The 22,423-nt window shown below is 47.6% G+C and overlaps 1 protein-coding gene across 3 annotated transcripts in view; it reads left to right on the top strand.

The window, feature by feature from the left end:
- Nucleotides 1-22,423, top strand: part of TNKS (tankyrase) — a 2,071,987-nt gene that overhangs the window by 1,301,516 nt on the left and 748,048 nt on the right. For all 3 annotated transcript variants that reach the window (XM_069626094.1, XM_069626093.1, XM_069626092.1), the window contains one exon: nt 16,112-16,221. In XM_069626094.1, the coding sequence (XP_069482195.1) occupies nt 16,112-16,221 (110 nt within the window). The remainder of the gene's footprint in view (nt 1-16,111; nt 16,222-22,423) is intronic.

The raw sequence follows: 22,423 nt of genomic DNA, 5'->3' as shown, positions 1-22,423 counted from the left end.
ACGTCTACCCCTACCTGGACGATTGGCTGATCAGGGCTGTATCTTCGAAACAAGCGCAGGCCCAGCTAGATTATGTCTGCCGCTTCCTTCACAAACTGGGCATCTCCGTCAATTTAAAGAAGTCACAGATGATACCATCACAGAGACTCCAGTTCATTGGAGCGGTCCTGGACACTTCCCTGGGAAAAGCCTCGCCACCAGAGGTGAGGGCTCAAGATATTCTACAGATGGTCACCAAGTTTCAAAATGCCCAACGTCTCCCAGCCTTCGACTTTTTGAGGTTGCTAGGCCTCATGGCATCCTGCATATTCCTTGTGCCAGAGGCTCGCCTGAGAATGAGATCCTTTCAGTGGGCACTGAGGACTCAGTGGTCACAATTCTCAGGGAGGATGACAGATCTCCTCCAGATTCCGGACAAGGTAGCCCACGACCTTCAATGTTGGGCCTCTCCAGAGAACATCTTGAAAGGAGAACTGTTTTGGCAACCATGGCCGGAGATAACAGTAGTCGCAGACGCCTCACTCATGGGGTGGGGAGCCCATGCCAACGACTTGACCATCCGCGGTCGTTGGTCTCCATCGGAGTCCAGACTACACATCAACCTGTTGGAGCTGAGAGCCATCAGACTGGCACTGAAGGCTTTTCTGCCGTCTGTACGGGGGAGAAACGTCCTGATAATGATGGAAAATACAGTGGCCATGCACTACCTCAACAAAAGAGGAGGCGTAGGGACACTGCCACTGTGCAGAGAGGCGATGCAGCTCTGGTTTGGCAATTCAGGAAGGAATCTCTCTATCGGCAATTCACCTAGCCGGAGAGAAGAACTTGACAGCGGACGCTCTGAGCAGGCAGAACACAGTCTCCCACGAATGGGAGATAGCTCAGGAAGTCCTTCAAGAGATCTTCGCCCTTTGGGGAACCCCTCAAGTGGATCTGTTCGCCACCAGTATCAACAGGAAGTGCGACAGATTTTGCTCAAGGGAATTTCCCCCGAGAGGAGCTCTAGGAGACGCGTTTGTAGTGGACTGGGAGTTCCCACTTCTGTAAGCGTTTCCTCCGGTCCCTTTCATTCCTCAAATGATCAGGAGGTTGAGAAGGTTTCGGAAGACCATGATCCTAATTGCCCCGGATTGGGCCAGGAGAACGTGGTACCCGGACCTTCTGGACATGTCCCTCTGTCCTCCAATTCGTTTACCGTACAGAGAGGATCTTCTCTCGCAGAAGGGGAGGTCAGGTTCTCCATCCAGCCATCAAGACCCTCAATCTTAACGCTTGGTATCTGAAAGGTTGAGGTACAAGGATTGGGACCTTCCAGATGACGTCATGGAGGTGTTGCTTTCGGCCAGAAGACCAGCAACTAAGACTCTATACCGCTGCCGTTGGAATACATTTTGCAGCTGGTGCAGAGAAAAGAATATCGAACCCTTTTCATGTGGTACACCTGCGGTGTTATCCTTCTTACTTTATTTGGCAAATTCGGGCCTTCAAATTGCCACTATTAAGGGCTATCTCGCAGCGCTATCGATCTTTAAGCGCACTGCAGAGGAGCCATCGTATTTCAAAATTCCATTGGTAATACAATACCTGAAAGGTCTAACTAATGTTTACCCTCCAAGACCATTCCAAGTTCCCTTATGGGACTTAAATCTAGTTTTAAACTTCCTAAAGGGTGCTCCTTTTGAACCACTCCACTCTTGTTCATTGAAGTTTCTCACCCTCAAAACTGTTTTATTGGTAGCATTAACATCTGCTAGAAGGGTTAGCAAGATACAAGCCCTGTCTTGTAGACCTCCTCATACAACTTTTCACAAGGACAAAGTAGTGCTACAGGTGAAGCCTAACTTCCTCCCAAAGGTAGTATCGGAATTTCACATTACTGAGAAGATTAGTCTACCTTCATTCTATCCTCCTCCCCATCCGGGGAAAGAGGAAGAGAGACTACACAGGCTGGACCCTAAGCGAGCCTTGAGTTTTTATATCAGTAGACTTGCTAAAATTAGACAAGCAGACCAACTCTTTGTAGGTTACGCAGGACATAATTTAGGATTACCAATAACCAAACAAACCATCTCCAGATGGATTATTTTAGCCATTCTGGAATGCTACAAACTGGCAGGGAAAGAGCCCCCTCAAAATCTAAGGGCTCATTCGACCAGGGGTATCGCAGCATCCTCAGCTCTTCAAAGAGGAGTACCAATTAGAGACATATGTGCGGCTGCCACATGGTCGTCCGCACAGACCTTTACCAAATTTTATAGCCTGGATTCCTCCTCTAGTCAAGAGACTAGATTTGTCAAAGCTGTGTTACACTCTGTTCATTCTTAAAGGGTAATATGGAATCTCTTACTCCCGTCTCCAATCACATACCAATGCTATGGGAGTCTATCATGGATAAGGAATACGTCGGAGGACACAATCCCTTCGAAGAACAAGTTACTTCTTACCTTGTAACGTTCTTTCGATGGGATGTTCCTCCGACGTATTCCTTATATCTGAAGGTGCTGTGTGGCACACAAGTACAAAGATGATGCCTAGGGAGTTGGTGACACTCCATAGCCCATGAGCACAAAAATTATAACACACACAAAAATACACTGTAAGAGTGGGAAAAAGGCTCACACTCTCACACTCTTACCAGGTGGAAGAAATTAACCCCAGAAATCCAACAAAGCTGCTGAGGGACTCACTAGGTGAGGGTAATTAGCCATAAACTCCTCAAAGAAAATAAACTCCTGTATGGCTTGGTATAGAAAATGTGATAGCTAATGAGCTGTATAAAGAAAAAGCCCAAGTGAGACATACGGACGGCTACCATTCGTACATAAATGCTGCCATTAATTTTACCTCTCGCTCCACTGGCCGACATGGAGTGGAAGAGAATTCATAAAGAAGCGAGCCAGTGTGAAGTCCCGACTGGTTAGGACTGTGCAGAATGCAAGTGCTCTCCAGCTGCACGGAAGCTGTCGTGCAGCGTATGTACGCCAGGCAGTAGCAGGCTCAGTTTAACTGCAGAGTGAGTGCTGTGGCTGCAACAGAAATGAATGCAGCCTAATTGCAGTCCAAGAAGTTCCTGAATTCAGGTGGATACTTGGCGCACTTCGTTGACAGCTATCAGGGCTTATAAGAATTACTCTGAGCATGTTTTCGGCAGCCACCACAGTGGTTAAGGCCCACCTCAAAGGGTCATCTAGGCTTTTTCCTCCATTGCATAGGCCACATCCAGTCTGGGAACTCGTTGTGGTTCTTGCAGCTTTGCAACACAAACCCTTCGAGCCGATAGCATCAGTGCACATCCTGCTGGTAACACTAAAGACGGTTCTACTAATAGCTCACCTCTGGGTGCAGGCCAGTGAGCTGCCGGCGCTGTCTTCGTACGAGCCGTTCACCACGTTTCACAGCAACAAGGTCATCTTGCGCACTCACCCACATTTCTTACCCAACGTGTGGTCTCCATTTAATCTGAATCAGGAAATCTGCCTGCCGGTTTTCTTCCCGAACTCAGTCTGAGGCGGAGAGGACCCTACATTCCTTGGACCTCAAGAGGCTCCTCAAGTTTTACCTCTCTTGGACGAAGTCCTTTCAGAAGTCTGATGTCACTTTTGGGAGCTCCTCCTCAGTTCTCAGGATTCCATCACCCGTTGGATGGTTCAGACCCTTTCGAAGGCGTGCAAACCTGTCCCTGGGGGGATCCATTCTGATGCGGTCTAAGCTAAGGCCACGGCCGTCGCGTTTCAGAGACATGCTTCTCGAGATGTTATCAGCAAGGCGGTTGCTTGGGACACCCTGTTGGCCTCCTGTAAGTACTATTCCCTGAATACCAGCTCCAGGCTCGATGCAGAGTTCATTCAGGTGGGTCTGAAGAACCTTTTTGCTTCATCATAGATATGCGGCACGTTGTCATGGCTCCACCTTATGGTTTTTGCTCGGTGGAATCACCCACAAGGATGGAGGAAAGGGGACGGGACGTATGAGTAATGTTACTCACTGTGGTGACTAGAGTACTCATAGCCCATAGTCACCTTTACTCCATTCGTCCCACCCACCTTCCCCTGCTTTTATGCTAGGGGCTAGTGTGTATTAATTCTAGCTAGGTATCTAAACATCCAATGTGTTCAAAGGGGACTGAGGTGAGGTTCTGGAGGGTGGGGCTTTGGTGGGGCGTTCCCATACCCGAGGCTGCATCCGGCAAGCTATACTAAATTTAAAGGGGAAGCTCAATTTTTTGCTGCCTAAGGTTCTGGTACCGTCCACATGTGGAGGGATGCCAACAAGGATGTTGGAAAGGAGTCTATGCACTATGAGTACTCTAGTCACTGCGTCGGCTAGTAACTTTAATAACTCAATGCCTCCAGGAGGAGAGTGATTTGAGCATGAATCTTTAGTGGGACAACCTTCCAGCACCTTTCCTAGCAAATCCCACTGTTACTTTCAGAGGGCCATTGGAAGTGTGACTTTAGGGTTGTTGTCCACACCTACTAATCCTTCAGTACAGTTTAATGTTAGACATCTCGAACAATGATCCCTCATGGGAAGCCCTTCTGCCCTTGTATCTCGGATATGGGCATTCTGTTCAAGCCGCTTGGGAGAAGACCATGTTGGTCTGTACTGTAGATAGTGACCTTGCTAAGAAACATTGTCCAGTCCCCTCAGATCCAAGTTTCTCCAGCATGGGGTCTGGCATGGATTCACATGCTCATGAATATTCCTCGTCGTCAGATTGGGAATCCTCAGTAAATAAAAAATCTGTTTGATTTCTGAATCTCCCAACAACCAATCCCTGCGTTCTGGGTCATACTGCCCCCAGCCAATGACTGCCCTCTTCCTAAGCCCCTCCTCTTGCATCCATTTTCAGTTTTTTACTGCACGTTCAAGTGTTGGGAGTCCTCGCGTTTACCCCTGAGCTTTTACTGCGTTTTTTCGGAAGAGTTTACTATATTTTTCGGTCAATCGAACCTTGTGCTCCATCAATCCAACCTTCCGATTAACGGGGACCCGTTTTTTTGATTCTTCAGCGCCCCTCATGGGCTGATTTCGTCAAGTTTCTTGATGGAAGATTCCAGCAGTTTCTTCAGGCCTGGATTCAAACCCACTTTTTCAAGCTTTGCTGCGGCTTACCGAATGTCTTCTCAGACAGGCATTCCCAGTGCCTTTACTGCCTGTACCCAGCGCACTAGGAGGAAGATTGTGTTTTGCCATGATTTGGCTCCTCATGCGCTGAAGGATCGGCATAGGCAGCTGTAAGAGTGGCTACAGGCCAAGGCCCCCTACTCTGGGTGGGTCCCAGGTGCATGCCTCCCCCGGTTCCAAGAAAGCTGAGCAGGCTTCGAAGACATTTGAGGGTGCCCCTCCCACAGGGGTCCAACAGAAGGCTAAGCACTGCAAGTCCATTGCCTCTGGGAGCGCCGTTGCAGCGGGCTCCCCAGCGACCAGGGCGTGTCCAACCTCTTGACTTCGGTCACCAGTCAGCGTTCTAGATCGTCGGCCAAGAGGAAGCCACACCATCCGGGCAAACTCCAGGAGAAGCCCAAGGCAGATCTGCCGGAGAAGGCCTGGGGGGAGGAGGGGGGGGGAAATCAGGTTCGGACCCTCCCCCTAAGGAGAAGGCCAAGCAGAACAAGGAGTCCGGGAAGCCCAAGGCCAAAAAGTGTTAGGCAGAATCCTGTGCAATTCCATTGGGGACCACTGCAAAAAGATGAAGACTACAGGCGTAAGCAGTAAACCCAATTGGTAGCAGTCTGCACCACCCAGATTTACCTGGTAGCTGTGGCTGAGCAGTCAGACTTCCCTCAAGAAGAGTAGGGCAGTATATAGAGTATACACAATAGGGCTGAAAACCCAGCAGAGCAAACCCTGACCAGAGCTTTGTATAAAAAGTATATAATTTTCTGAAGCTTGTGGAATCTGCTTAGATCGCATGCTTTGCATAGGCCGACATCTAGTGGAAGCTGCGGAGTATTACAGTTTGTTTTTCGAAACTCGAAAATGGGCGTCGATATAGGGCGTGCCAGTAATATTATCCCTAGTGTGACGTCCACTGTACCCATGATCCCTCACAAGTCTAGGACCACTCAGATTGTTTTTTTCCGCCATACTGCTCGGAAGCATTCCGCGGAGTTACCTGGCCTTAGCCATACTTTGGCTAAAATATTGTTATATTGCCCCATTTCTCCACCCCAACGTCGAGTCATCGAACATCCACACTCGACGCCGGCCCGGAGAAAGAATCGACCGTCGAGAGCTGCACGACAGATTGGGCCTCGGAAGGCCTCTGGCCTTGGCCCTGCAAGTAGGGAGAGTGGGGGTGGACATGCTCTACACTCTTTTGGTATATAGGTACATTCTTATATATTCCTACACTTATTAGCCCGCTGCCACAAGGTGCGTATGGAGGGTACCCCTTTCCAATTTTGCCCCAAGTGCAACCGCAAGTACCCTTCGGTTGACAGACCCGCCACGTGCAATCTCTGCTTACCGAGGGACCACCCCGAGGCTAACTGCAGAGCGTGTAGTAGGTTCAAACCGAAAACGCTCACGGACCGTTCTATCAATCGTTGGGCCCACCACGCCAGCCGTCAAGAGGCCATGGCAACAGAGGGCGCCTTTTGATCGATGGCAGCGACGCCGTGCTTTCGGACGGCGAGGGCAACGTGGCGTCAATTGACAGCCAAGCGCAAGTCCCCGACCTCGGAAGGTCGTCCGGCAAGGCGGCTAAGGGGAAGACCCCCGGTGACACAAGCGCTACCCACAGCACTTCCACAAAACACATGAAATCCAACCGAGACTCAACGCGCACGTCGAATACTCGGAAAGAGGCACGTAGAGAACGGTCCGAATCGGTGTCCCCTGGGCGTTCTCGATCTAGATCGCCCCATGAATCCAGGCAACCATCCACTGTTGCCAAGAGTGCCTCGCTCCCCGGTAACGGAGGTTCGATTGTCGGAATACGAAGCCGATCTCCATCCCCAGACCACACTCCAGGAGTCGGCGTCAACAGGCCGCGCAACGGCTGTTCCCCAGTCCCAACCTTCACACTCAAGAGATAGGAACACTACCCCCGAACCTCGGCGCCAGGCGTCGAAAAGCTCAGAAGGGGCGAAAAAACAAGGTAAACACTCTTCCACCCACGGGGAAGGGGAAAAACAACAAAGGAAACAGTCTCAGCCTCCTTCCACACCTCTAAAACGTTCTACTCCACATAAACAGATGGACAAGTCTCGGTCTTCTGTTATCCCAAAGACCGCTGTTCAAGCCAGTAGGTCTAGTCAAGATAAAACGGGGAAAGGCCTCTAAGAAAGAATCATTCCCAGTTCAAGAGAATGGTCTAGTGATGACATAGACAGTCATGTCAAGGATGTCATCATTGGCAGATTTCTACGCCAAAAACCCTGAACACGTTCTCTCTTATACCCCCGACGGGTCAACTCCCTCAGGTTCTAAGGATCCTATACTCCCAAGTAAGAAGTCCGGGTTGACACTCCTACTTCAGACCCCTTCGGTATACAGCCCTATTCTCAATATCGGGGAGATCCATCCTTTTGTGAGGATCCAGATTTGTGCATGTTGGAAGAACAAACTGGGACGGGCTACTATGGGGATGACGAGGACCAGGAGGACCAGGAGGACCAGGAGGATCAGGAGGACCAGGAGGACGAGGAGACGACCTACAGGCTAGATTTCCTGGTAGATAAAGAACCCCCGGTTACCGACTCCCCTGCCGACAACCAGCCTCTCTTGAATGAAGTGCTGTCCAGAGCGGCAGAACACTTCCACATTGACACCCAGGGTGCTCAGGAAGAGAGGGACTTTGCTGAGGACTTAGTGGGAGAAAGGAGACCTGTTGCCCAGGCCATCCCTATCCTTAAGTCTATACAAAGGATAGACCCTTCCCTTGTTAATCCCAATCTCACTAGGGCGGTAAACCCCAGAGTTGAGAAGCTTTTCAGGGCAGCCCAAACAGACCCACTGTACATAAAAGGGCATCTGAAACCGGACTCCCTGGTAGTTACAAACACCCGTAAGAGGGCGGGAACACCCTTGTCATCGGCGGAAGCGCCTCCCGACAAGGAGAGCAAGATTTATTGCTTGGGCAGGAAAGTAGCCTCCACTTCCACCTACCAGGCAAGGATTGCCAACTCCAGCACCCTGCTGGTGAGTTACAATTGCCACCAGTGGGACGAAGTCGTGGCACTCATAGATTCCGCCTCAGAACCCTTAAAAAGCCAATTGGCACGAGTTTCGGCGGAAGGAAGAGCCGTGTCCAGTTGCATATTAAAAGCAACCTTTGATGCCGCGGATGCCGCCGGCAGACTGATAGAAGGTTCTATTATCAAAAGGCATGCTTGGTTGCGACAGTCTGGGTTCAAAGCCAAAACCCAAGCATTGTTGATAGATAAACCGGTGGAGCCGGATCTATTGTTTGGAAAGGCAGTCGATGACGCGCTGAAAAATGCCAAGGACGAGTATGAGACACTCAAATCCCTAGGCCAACTAACCAATAAACCCCCAAACCAGAGAGGGAATGGCAATTTTCGTTGCCCACGCAGACAAAATTCCCAAAGAGGATCTAACTATTCCCAGGGGCAGGGTACACAATGGAACAGCAGCCAGCAGTCTACCCAGGGTTATGGCAGGGGTAATAGGAGAGGACGTGATAAAGGTAGAGGCAGCCCCAGTAGAGGCGGCGGCACGCCTCTACCAAAAGAGAGACGCTCCATTAAGGGTCCCTTCTCAAGCATCCCCAGTAGGGGGGGACGCATTTCCAACTTCACCCAAGCTTGGGAAGGGATCACATCAGACAGATGGGTGCTGTCCATAGTGTCCGCAGGATACTGCATAGAACTGTTTGAGCGTCCTCAAAACCACCCTCCACGACAAAGAATACATTCTTTCCACCACCAGAAGATCCTCCTCGAGGAGATCGTCAATCTTCTAGCAAAGGACGTGGTAGAACTCGTCCCGGGACACCAGGTAAACAGGGGTATTTGTTCAACTTACTTCCTTGTGCCAAAAAAAGATTTGACAATGCGCCCAGTATTGGACTTACGGACTGCAAACAAGTATGTCAAGCCCCAAAAATTTCACATGACTACTCTCCAAGAGGTAATCCCCCTCCTAAAAAAGGGGGATTACATGGCAACATTGGACATATTCCCATGTTCCCAGCACACAGAAAGAACTTGCGCTTCAAGGTGGACAGTTGGCACTACCAGTTCAAGGAACTGCCCTTCGGGATATCCTCGGCTCCAAGGGTATTCACCAAGGTACTGGCGGTGGCGGCAGCACACCTACGCAGGGAGGCAATCCCGATGTACCCTTACCTGGACGACTGGCTCATCACGGGGGAGACCCCAGTAATTTGCAGAACAAACATTCAAAGGACGATCGACCTCCTCTTCGAATTAGGTTTCTCAATAAACGAGAAGAAGTCAAGTCTGGTGCCAAGCACCTCCAAACAGTTTCTAGGAGCTATCCTAGACACGCAAGAGGGGTTGACCTTTCAATCAGAGGAAAGAATTCGGAATATACTGCTGCAAATTCCGCAATATCAGGCCGGTCGCCAGATAACGGTACGCAAAGCAATGCGTTTTCTGGGCATGATGGCGTCATGTATTTACCTGGTCCCCCACGTGCACCTGCGCATGCGTCCCATGCAGGAATGGTTGGCGAAACAGTGGTCTCGGGCAAGTGGTCAGTGGGACGATCTAGTGGTCGTTTCACCAACACTGGTACAAAGCCTTCACTGGTGGACAAGAGAAAATCTGTCCAAGGGGAAACCCTTTTACGATCCCGAGATACAGGCGGTAGTCACAACCGATGCATGCCTGACAGGGTGGGGAGCTCACCAGCTCCACCACACAGCTCAGGGTCTGTGGTCTCACTCAGTGGCCAAGAATCACATCAACTTGCTAGAGCTTCTGGCAGTATTCAGAGCGCTTAAAGCGTTTGCGCCCTACCTGCTGAATCTGTCAGTGCAGATCCGGACAGACAGCACTACAGCCATTTTTTACCTGAACAAGCAAGGAGGGACTCGTTCGCCAAATCTGTCCAAGCTTGCCCAGAAAATTTGGATATGGGCACTCAGACGGGCGATCTTCCTGTCATCTCATCATGTTCCAGGGGATCTCAATTCTCTGGCGGATGCTTTGAGCAGAGATCCCCTCCCAGAGGAACACGAATGGTGTCTACACAGAGAAATCATAGAAGATATCTTCTCTCAGTGGGGTTTCCCCACTATAGACCTATTCGCCACAAGCGAAAACAGACAGTGCCCAGGAATTGCATCCAGGTTCCCCCAGCCAGACTCCCAGGGGGAACGCCCTGTGGATGAACTGGTCAGGGAGGTTTGCGTACGCTTTTCCACCAACACCTCATCAGGAAGGTGGTCAACAAGATGAACAGAGAATCAATGACGCTCGTCCTAGTTGCTCCCATGTGGGCGAGACAACCGTGGTTCCCACACCTACGTAGACTAGCGGTGTGCGAACCCATCAAACTCCCGGGCTGGTACAACCTACTGTCCCAGAACCAAGGTCAAACAGTGCATCCTCAACCCAACTCAATGAACCTAGCAGCATGGCTCCTGAGGTCATAGAGTTTAGACATCTCAAATTACCACAGAGATGTATGGACATCCTAAAAGAATCTAGGCACTGCTACTTTGACAAATGGAAACAATTTGTTATCTGGTGCCAGAATAACCCAGTTGATTGCACTCCTTCCACAATTGTCACATACATGCTCCACCTGCTGGATGCAGGACTAGTATTTAACTCACTGAAGGTACACCTGGCAGCGCTGTCAGCATACACCACCTCCCATAACAAGGTGTTGTGGTGGAAGATACCAGTGGTTAAAGCTTTCATGGAAGGAGTAAAGAGACTTCACCCTCCTATTTCAAACCCACCACCAGGATGGGACCTTAACGTGGTGCTATCTAAACTCATGGGCCCCCTATCCGAACCCATGCATAAAAGCAGTCTCAAACACCTGACTTATAAGACAGCCTTCTTAGTAGCAATAACATCTATAAGAAGGGTCAGTGAAATTCAGGCTCTGTCAGTGCAGGATCCATTTTTTACAGTTCATAAAGATAAACTGTTTTTATGTACACACCCTAGGTTCTCACCTAAATTTATTTCTAAATTCCACGTGAACCAGTCCTTTGAGCTTCCGGCTTTCTTCCAAGGCCCACAAAGTTCGGCTGAGGTGAAACTACACACCCTAGATGTGCGTAGGGCGGTCCTCTACAATGTAAACAAAACCAGACCGCTAAGGAAAACAGTTTGTCTCCGTAGCTACAGGCAGAGAGGGAGATCGCGTCTCTAAAGGTGCCATCTCTAAGTGGATTGTTAACTGTATCCAGCTGTTACTCTTTCTGAAAAAACTCTGCCTTTCACGCCAAGAGCCCACTCTACAAGAGGCATTGGGGCCACTATGGCTTTCATTGCAAATGTACCCCTTGACACCATTTGCAAAGCAGATACTTGGAGCTCTATTCACACTTTTACTCAGCACTACTGCATTGACACCCATTCCAAGACGGAAACTCAAGTGGGACAAGCGGTTCTAAGACATTTATTTGCTCATGTCCCTTCTCACATCCCACCTCCTTCTAACACTGCTCGCTAATCTATGCACAGCATGTGATCTAAGCAGATTCCACAAGCCTCAGAAGGGATACATTACTCACCGTAATCGTATTTCTGATGCTTGTATCTGCTTAGATTCACATGCGACCCACCCTTCCTCCCCTCTGAGAGAAGACGCATGGATGCTTGTAGTCTTATCTATCTGCTTGGATTATCTGTACCCGCGGTACTCCTCATGTTACCTCATGTCAGAAAAAATACAATCTGAGGGTCCTAGATGCGTGAGGGATCATGGGTACAGTGGACGTCACACCAGGGATCGTATTACTGGCACGCCCTGTGTCGACGCCCATTTTTGATTTTCGAAAAGCAAACTGTAATACTCCGCAGCTTCCACTAGATGTCGGCCTATGCACAGCATGTGAATCTAAGCAGATACAAGCATCAGAAATAAGATTATGGTGAGTAATGTATCCCATTTATTTAAAACACACTTTAGGCAAAATACTACCACTCTAAATCAAAAGCAAGTTAAAATAAAGTCAGGTAAAGTATACACTGCTCCCCTATTAGACAAGTCAGAATTAAAACACCACGATTTGTTAAACGGATGTGAGCGCATAACCTGATGGCACTCCAATAGTTAAGTTAAAGGGAGATAAAAATGCAGAGTTCTCAGCAAGGGAATAAAGGCAGTATAGACTGTTGAGCCAAAGTTCATAGGCCAGGCCAACTTAAAAGGGAGCAAAGCAAAATGTGCCCAGGATCACACGGTTTAAAAAATGCACTAAAAGTCTTTGTAGAATGTTCAAAAGAGGTTGGGGCGATTCAAGAAGGTAAAGTTAGGTCTGGGGCCAACCCAGTTGGCAAGCCAAGGATTTAAGAGTCACCTTGGGCAAACCGAAGAAAGGGAGCTCCAGGCAGGACACAGTACTTTAAACGGGGAGGAAGCTCCAGCGGCGGCAGTTGTTCCTGGCAGTGGTTGCAGTTTGTTGTTTCTACCAGGGGAAGAGAGGATCTCGTCGAGGAGGAAACGTGGAGTCGTTGCACTGCACAGGAATGAAACCAGCCGCGGAGTTTGTCTATAAAAGGAGCGTTCCTTTTATTCGCGGTCAAAGTGGTGAAGCTTGGCTATCCGGTCGCCGGGGTGCTTGGCACAGGCGATTCGACCAAGAGACTTCTTTGGAAGGCGAAAAGGGTGAACTGGTTGGTCCCACCAGCTCAGAGAAAGAAGACTCGTCCAGCAGAAGATCTTCTCTTGTCGTCGGGCAAGTGGTGAGGTATTTGCAGCAGGGCTTCACCGGTGGTGTCATCGTTGCAGGTGGCTCAGCTTCTTCCCTCTTCGGATTCTTAGGTCCTGTGGTGACTTCTGAAGTTCCAGTCCCAAAAGCCCTGCTTTTATGCAGAAAACCCCCCATTCAACAGCCTAGCTGTCACTCAAACATTTTAAGTGGTGAGCCGGGCGGCTCACCACTGGACCAATCAGAACAGAGTGCAACTTGGGATGCTAAGGCAACGCAGTCCAGGGTGCCAATTCCCCCACCCACACATCCTGTGGAACCCAGGCATAGTGGCACCAGTTGGAGGGCTTCTGTGGAGAAGCCCGCCAAAAAGTGGAACAAAGGGCCCGACCTTGGTTGGAGTTAGAGACGGACACGAACGCCATTTTAGAAAAGAGTTCTGGCAAAAAGACCCAACCAGGGATTTAATATTAAATAAATAAACCGACTATCTTTAACATTGCACCAAAAAGTGGTGCATTTAAAATCCATGGGAAAAACCCATAGAGTATATTCCGGTGGAATATTTTGCGTGGTAACCACTGCCACCAGCCAGAAACTCGACAAGGGGGGACTGGACAGTGCCCCCTTGAAAACAGACCCAGAGGCAATATAGTTAACCCCTTCCAGTACTTCCACAATATGATGGTTTGTACTGGTTCTGTTCGCAATTTAGGACTAGTAAAGTCAATGGTGACTTTACATGCCCTGGGAGATGGTAGTCAGTCCCAGGGTATGGAGTCTGTTTGGGTGTCACTATGACACCCCTGTTTTACTGCACTGAGGGTGCTGTGTAACACACACATAAAAAAATAGATGATACCCTATGGAATAGAAAGAAAACCCCATAGCCCATAAGCACACACAGTCAAAGACACTCAAATCATGCCTAAGAGTGGGAGGAAAAGAGTCTCACTCTTAGCAGGAGAAAAAAAACAAACCCCAAAAATCCAGCAAATCTGCTGGGGGACTCACTAGGTTTTGGAAATTAGCCTTATAAGAGAATTCTCCCTAACACTCGGGACAAGGAATCGGTCTTGACCGTGAAGGCCCAGGTACACCCGGCGAAGGCCCAGCCTTCCATCGAGGGGGTACGGCCTCTCTCGCAAAGGCCGCTGAGACGGTTCTGCATGGCGCAACCCCAAAGCCGTGTGTATCCCTTCCTCCCAGGAGGGAGGCTACGTTTGGGCCCATGGGGAAGACCCCAGAGAAGATGCCGGTCATCTCCCAGAGACTGTCCCCCTCTGGAATGATGAAAGGGGGGGTGCGGAACACCTCCAGGGTACGGATATCTCCTCAAAGGGGGGCCTGGGTGCCCTGCCGGTGCCCCAGCTGCCTATTCCACCAAAGCTGCCGCCCCCGCCTCAGTTTCCGCCTAGAGATCTCTCGGTGGACATTCTCTTTGCACTGCACACTCTTGTATCGGAGATAGACATGGATGCCATTCGTGCCGGTGGACCCGTCCGTGGCGCCGGCGACGGACAAACCACCAGCCAAGAAGAGAAAGAAGCACCCTCTGCCTCCTTGCTACCCCTTTCTTCCTTCCCTCTTCCCCCACCCTCCAGGGATGAGACATCACCTGATGGGGCGACGGCTGGCTCTGACGACGATGACGGTGGGATGGGGACCTCCCGTCGCCTCCCCTCAGTTCCTCCACGCCAGACGAGATCGGCTCTTTTCACTCCATCTCCCGAGCTCTTCCAGCTCGCTCCCGAGGAGGAGGAGGGCTTCTTATACCAGCACTGCGAGGCCAAGAGAAAGACCATCCTCTCGGTCCCAATCCTGGATGACATTTGGGACGAAGGCTTGTCCCTCATGAAGAACCCTTCTACTGCCCATGTCCATTTATAATAATGTACCCCATTGCAAGGTTGAATGGCTGTGAACTAGACCGTGCATAGTCATCATTTGACACTGTTTTTGTAATTGGAGTGTAAATTAATAAGTGTAAAAACGATATGCCGCTGCATGATTATGCACACAACTCCGGAACTCTGAAAAATACAACTGTGTAATATTGGTGTGCTTTCACTACAAAATATTAATTCTCAATTGCATCTTAGTTTTCCATCTTATTAATTATACAATCCTAAAATGCTAGGAAAATAAATATGCACAGTGTTTCTGTTTGCTCCAAACACATACCACAGCAGAAGCTGAATGGAAAGAAACCATTCCTTTTATCACGGTGTCCAGTTTATTTGTTTGAAAGGCTTCAGAGAAATTAATTCTGTTTCAGAGACTTTTATCCATGGCTTGAATTACATCGATGTAGATAAAAAATCAAAAGAAGCGTTCTGGTTTCTTTCAAGTAACCGGACCTTTGCACTGCCCTCTTCTCTAAACTTGTGTGTAAATGTACACAGGAAAATAATAAAACTGTCGTATTTACAAGATTTTCATGCGTAAAAAGGCCGAGCACGCACCTTATCTGGAGGCCTGCATGAGCATGTGAATCCATGCCAGACCCCATGCTGGAGAAGGAACAAGTTAATTAACTTTAACTGTTCTCCATCATGGGTCTGACATGGATTCACATGCGAACCCTCACTCTTGCCCCTCTGCAGCTCTTTTCTTGGTCCTACTGCCACTTTACGTGCTACCAAATCTGAAGATGGCTGCTAGGGGCTTAGTTGGAAGGCAGTCATTGGCTGGGGGCAGTATGACCCAGAGCGCAGTGATTGGTTTATGGGAGAAAGTCAGTGTGAAAACTAAACTGATTTTTCTGTTACTGAGGATTCCCAGCCTGACTACGGGGAATATTCATGAGCATGTGAATCCATGCCAGACCCATGCTACAGAACAACGGTTACAGGTAAGTAACTTGTTCCTTATTTTCCCCCAAGATTTTTCTGGGCCTAATTGTATTTAAATAAAACATTAATTTTTTACAATGCATAGTGTTTCAGCGTTTATTTGGACCATTTGTACTACAATTGTACTGTTTCTACAGCCCTCTTCCCCCTCCTAAAAATGCCTGGCTACTCTGTCTACGCTACCCTGAACTCAGGTGTTACAGCCTTATACTAAGAGTGGAGTCTTGTATTGCCTCAGTTGAATGGTTTTACAACGCTCTTAGATTCACTTCAGAAAAACTGTTGTAACAATCAATACTGGTGTTGTAGAACTTGGATTTACATGCAAATAACTTTGCCCTATTAATGTGTTTTTATTTTGCTTCCTGTTTTGATTTTTTTTTAACAGCTAAACCAAATCTTATTTCATATTATTTCTTCCTGATAGCTGGTTATAACAACCTGGAGGTGGCAGAGTATCTTTTAGAACATGGGGCAGATGTTAATGCTCAAGACAAAGGTGGTCTGATTCCTCTACACAATGCTGCATCCTATGGGGTAAGCAACCTATACGTGTGTTCATTTGAAACACTTTTGGGCCAAGACTGTGTCAAACATATTTTAGATCTCTCACTAAAACTTGCATGCATTTACAAAGGTATTCCTATATTTTGAGGCAACATTTGCTAAAAACTTTTTCTCAGCAAGTTGGTGACTTCACACTACCCATTTTAAATCTGATGTAGTGTTTCAACAGTGCCATGAATTGAAAGTGATTATGCATTAAAAGCTAGAGAAGTTGAGAGCATAATCAAATCCTGACATTGTCTGCGATCCGCGTTATTGAGACTTCCTTTAATTTGTCTCAAGACCTATATTCACCCCACCAGCTTCTTTGGTCCTTTTAGACCTTAGCCAATGATGTGGCAGGGCTTAGGCTGCACCCCAGTCAGTAATTGGAGGATTAATAATGGTTTTTAGAGAAGCCCCCAGTAGAGATGGCCTTAAAGTACATTTTGAAATGCATTCACAATCAGTTATGCAAAAACCTATTGTATGAAACGATGGGAATGTCTTTTCTCGGAGGCCCAGTGATTCAGGATGCAACACTTAAGAAAAATCATCAGTCAGCTACGAAGTGAAAGTAATATCCAAAGAGTATATTATTAAGCCAACAAGGCAAAGTGTAATCTCAATAATATACACTCAAGGGCATAAATATAAAAAATCTTTGCAGACATACGTTATCCTTTTAATGGCGATAATCCTTATTGATTTTCGATTGTCTAGTTGCTTGTCATAAAGCCCAAAAATGATTGTTTACTTCTATGTAAAGCATTGGGTAGACACTGTATTCAAAATGTGGTTTGACAAACGCCTTTCTAGACTTGTGGTTCAAATTAGAATCATTGTATACATTAATATTGACGTCAACTCTTTAATTATTCTATAATTGTTTGTGCACTGAAATTGTCGGGCATCAATTTAATGTTTGCATACTGTAAATTCACGCCCACAACTGTAAATTGATTCATGCATTGTGTAAATGTCCTTGTAACTGACTCATGCAATGTGTTTGTCTATGTAACTGCAAGAAATGTGCCCAGGTGCCCAAGGGCTTGGCGCACTATATAAAGAAAATACAATACTCCATTTATTCATCAGAACGTGTAGAAGAATTATAATAAATCAACTTATTGTCTATGCTGTTTGTTTGCTTAGTAGCTCAAGACCTCATGTGATATGATAGTCCGGTTCATGAAAGCTGCACGTGGATCGGAGTACAGCTTTCATGAACCTGTTCCATCATATCCATAATACATCAAAGTATTCTTGTTTGTCGTTTGTATGCTTAGTAGCTCAAGACTTTGTGTGTTTAATAACTCAAGACCTCTATGCACGCGTTTCACCAGTATCTAGTGGCTGGTCATGAGGATTTGTTTGAAATATCATTTGGGCATAGTCATTCTGATGTGATGCTGTCACTGTGCCTTAATACAAAAACACATTTCTTAATCTTGTTAAACTGGGTATGATAGTCCAGGTTCAGATAAGCTGCACACCCATCTACGCAAATGTAGCCTGTTGGAAAGATTGTTTTTTCCACTTTTCTGTCTATAGTTTTCTTTGAGACAGAGGTTAAGCAGGATCTCTAAAATCGGGCCTGGTCGACTATAATGTAAGAGGCCACCCTAGTTCTGAAAGCTCTGGAAGTTTAGCCAGAACTGAATCAAGGTAGTGTTTAAGAGTGGTCAAGACTTTGTCTGAGGATTGTGTGTGTGTGTGTGTGTGGTTAGAGGCCCTCGATGAGTCCTCATAGAATAACAAACAATAATTAAGCTTAGATGATTGTTAGGGCGTTTTCCTCCGACTGGTAGTAAGACTTTAGTAAGCTTTCACAGTGGTTTGTAGATTCCCCTCACCCCCCCAACTCTTAGTATCAGTCCATAGGATTTCATGTGTTTTTGGGATGTGTTACACAGCACCCTCAGTGCAGTAACACAGGGGTGTCATAGTGACCCCCAAACATAGACTCCATACCCTGGGGCTGACTACTGTCTCCCAGGGCATGTAAAGTCACCATTGGCTTTATTAGTCCAAAATTTGTGAACAGAACCAGTACAAACCATCATATTGTGGAAGTACTGGAAGGGGTTAATTAGATTACCCCTGGGTCTGTTTTCAAGGGGGCATTGTGCAGTCCCCCCTTGTCGAGTTTCTGGCTGGTGGCAGTGGTTACCACGCAAAATATTCCTTAATAATATTTCCTATGGGATTTTCCCATTCATTTTAAACACATCACTTTTTGGTGCAATGTTAAAAATACCGCCGGGTTATTTATTTAATATTTATTCCCCGGTTGGGTCTTTTTGCCAGGACTTGGTTTTAAAATGGCGTTTGTGTTCGCCTCTGTAACTCCAACCCCAAGTCGAGCCCTTTGTTCCACTTTTGGCGGGCTTCTGCACAGAAGCCTCCCAAAGTGGTGCCACTCTGTCTGGGTTTACAGGATGTGTGGGAGGGGGGGTTTAGGCACCCTGGACTGAATTGCCTTGGCAACTCAAGTCGCACTCTTGTATGATTGGCCCAGTGTTGAGCCGCCTGGCTCACCACTTAGCATGTTTGATTGACAGCTAGGACTGATGAATGGGGGTTTTCTGCATAAAAGCAGGGCTTTGGGGACTGGGACTTCAGACGTCGCCACAGTACCTAAGAATCCGAAGAGGGAGAAGCTGAGCCGACTTGCAACGGCGGCACCACCGGTGGAGCCCTGCTGAACCGACTCACCACTTCTTCCAACGACAGAGGAGATCTTCAATCCGAAGAGTCTTCTTCCTTTGACTGGTGGGGATAACCAGTTTGCCCGCCTTTTCGCCTTCAAGGATCATCTCGTGGCCGCCTTGCCTGTGCCAAGCACCCCGGCAGTTGGGATACCACGTTTTACCACGACCGCGAATGAAAGGGTAGTATCTTTTAACCGGAGAACTCTGCGGCTGATTTCTTCCCTGGCAGTGCAATGACCTTAAGCTTTCCTCCACGTCGAGATCTTCTCATCCTCTAAACGACGCTGCGACTTGCACCCGCTGCCAGGAACAACTGCCCCCGCTGGAGGATCCTCTCCACTTCAAAGGTACTGTGTCCGCCTGGCCTCCCTCGCAACGGTTCGTGTGGGGTGTCTTAAATCCTCCTCTTACCACTTGGGCTGGCCCTAGGTTGGCTAACTGAAGTTTTCTGAACTAAACCTCTTCCTTTTGAACTCTTTGCGAGACTTTTCAAGACTTTTAAACTGTGTGATCCTGGGCACACTTGTGTCCCACTCTCTCTAAGAGGGAACCGGGCCTCTGAACTTTTGGCTCACCAGTAGACTTTGACTTTCCTGCCTTGCTGAGCATTTCTAAAGTTGTGTTGTGTGCTTTCTCACTTTCTGCCTTTTCCCTCCCTTTTTGGATAACTTATTGGAGTGCCATCTTTAGTTAAGCGCTCACCTCTGTCTGGAAATAAGTGGTGTTAACGAAGACTTGTCTAATAAGGATTAAGGGAGGTGTATATACTTTTAAGTAACTGTGTTTGGAACTTGCTTGCCATATTAGTGTTAGTGTATTTTACAAGTGTGTTTTTAAATAAATAATAGTATACTTTTATACCAAAGCTCTGGTCAGTGTTTGCCTGTGCTACTGTATTTTCTGTACCTAATGTGTATACTCTACATACTGTCTAACTCTTCTTGAGAGAAGTCTGGCTGCTCAGCCACAGCTACCAGGTAAATCTGGGTGGTACAGACTGCTACCAATTGGGTTTACTGCCAACACCTGTAGTCCTAAGCCCTTTGCAGTGGTCCCTAAGGAAACTGCACAGGTTTCTACCCTGCTGCAGTCCTGAGCGATCTACCCTTCAACGACAGAAGATCCAGTCCGGAGTCATCTTCCCTTGAGCCTGGTGGGACCAACCAGCTCGCCTCCAACAGCCAGAGGATCCTCTTCTTGGTTGAAATCGCTGCACATAGCTGTAGTGGTCCGGATAGCCATCTGAAGAGCCTCTCCTGTTTTAAAGGAGCGCACCTTTTAGTCACTGTCGCTTTGCTGCTGCTGGCTTTATCCCTGGATAGTGCAGATCGCTCGAGACGTCCTCCTTGTCTCCACGACTGAAGCTTCAGGAACCGTGAGTCTGCAGGAACTACCAGGAACTACTGCCGTGGCACCAGCTTTTCTTCATTCTTCATATGAATAAGGTACTGTTTCCAGCTTCAAGGAAATTGGGGTGAACCCTTTTCTCCTCACCCAAGGCTTTCCCTTGTCTTCCTTCCCTCTTATAACTGTTGCTTCCCCTTTTGACAATATCCAAGTACTCCTGGCAATCTCGAATCATGAACTGTTCTAACTGCGTGATCCTCGACAACAGGATAAATGATAAATTAATAAATTAATAATTGTTCATGCAAGTAACCTTGAGTACAAGAGTTTATTTGAATACCTGTAACTGACTCTTTGTAACTCCACTACAGCTCACATTTCCCCTCTTGAGATGAGGCTGGCTGCTCAACACCCTACCAAAACTGTGTAGTACATTCTTATACCAACAGTTGGGTTGCCTTTACCTCTAGTCCTAGTTGTTTGTAGTATTCCCATAGGGTACTGCATTCAAGCGTTGACTAAAATTGTGGACCTTCTCACATTTCTAAATGCCGGGTAGAACAATAGCAAGTGTCTCCGGTACTCTCTTGCTGCCCAGCAGTCTGGACAGCTCAGATTATTAGAGGACCCGGACCACTTTTCATATTCCCCCTCAGCTTTAAACAGTTAAATTTGGCCCGCGTAATCAGCCACCGGTCTCTTTAGAACTCCACACAAGGTATAGCTGAATCTTATTTTCCCTGCTTATCACAGCGTGAGTTCTGTCAGAGTTTGACAAATTCCATACTTTGCCACTTCTCCCTCACTGCCCGATGCAGGATCTGCTTATAATCTTTTGATTGCCTTATAAACAGCAAACTGTCTGGGGGGGGGGAGAGGGTCAAAATGTTAATAGTGGACAATGCCTCATTGACATGAGCTAACCAGGGAATTTTAACCAGTTTGCCTTAACCTTGAGGCTCCTAATAACAATATGGCACAATCTGGCTCACTCCTTAGACCACAGGCGAAGCCAGAAGGTACTAGGTGCTAGAATCCATTGGTCTTCCCCAGTACTCCATCCCAAGTTCCCTATGAACCATGACACACAGGATGAGCCCAGGAGTTCCAGGATCTGCCTGAAAAATGTATTTTCCTTCACCTGTATCTTGGCTGCATTCAAATGCCCCCACAAAGGTGCTCCAAACAGGGTAGCCGCCTTTGTCTGTGCAGCATATATCCTTAAAACCAAACTCAAGGGTTGCCCCTGACAACAAGACAAAAGGCAAAAAATCCCACCTACCTGCTGGATCATCCTCTTGGATTGCTTATGTAAATGTGTGATGCCCGTAACTAACTCTGAAAATCGAACGCCAAGATGAACAAATTCCCCAACTCTTGGCATGATATCCCCATTACACACCATGGGGCACATTTGTGCAGTCCCTTTCCTTTCTACGCACCCCATCACTGCTGACTTGAAGGTATTCATGATTAGCCCTAAGTTTTCAATGAAGCCCGCATAGGCATCCATCGGGATCTGAAGGGCCCTTGGGGTTCTGGCTATTAATACTGTATCATCAACATAAACCAGAACCAGGAAGGCCACACCGCCCTCCCGGTTCAGCCAAGCTTAGTGGGGCGTAAAGTGTGGCCTTCCCCTCCAACTAGCCCCCTTAATTTCAGACCTATGGGATTGTGGTTACTGCTGGGATCCACCACTACTTCAAAACCAGCTACATTTTCCCACAGGTGCAGTGAAAGGCAAAAATAATCTATTGTAAAAGAACCCAGGTGCTAATGGAAAGTCAGGTTTCCTGGGATATCAGGTTTGATACAACCATTTCTCCAGCATGGGGTCTGGCATGGATTCACATGCTCATGAATATTTCCCGTTGTCAGGCTGGGAATCCTCGGTAAAGAAAAAATCAGTTTCACTTTCACTTCTGAACTGTCTTTCTCCTAACAACCAATAACTGGTCTCTGGGTCATACTGCCCTCTACCTAAGCCCCTCCTCTGGCTGCCATCTTCAGATTTTTACTGCACATTCAAGTGTTGGGAGTCCTCGTGCTATAGTTCTCGAGCTTTTACTGCATTTTGTGATTTTTCTAAGATTTCTACTCTATTTTTCCAGTCAATCGAGCCTCAAGCT

The sequence above is a fragment of the Ambystoma mexicanum genome, chromosome 6p, assembly GCF_040938575.1.
Source record: "Ambystoma mexicanum isolate Mex_15411 chromosome 6p, UKY_AmexF1_1, whole genome shotgun sequence".
Lineage (NCBI taxonomy): Eukaryota > Metazoa > Chordata > Amphibia > Caudata > Ambystomatidae > Ambystoma > Ambystoma mexicanum.
Note: the sequence above shows the minus strand (reverse complement) of the source record. Positions and strands in the feature narration are given on the sequence as shown.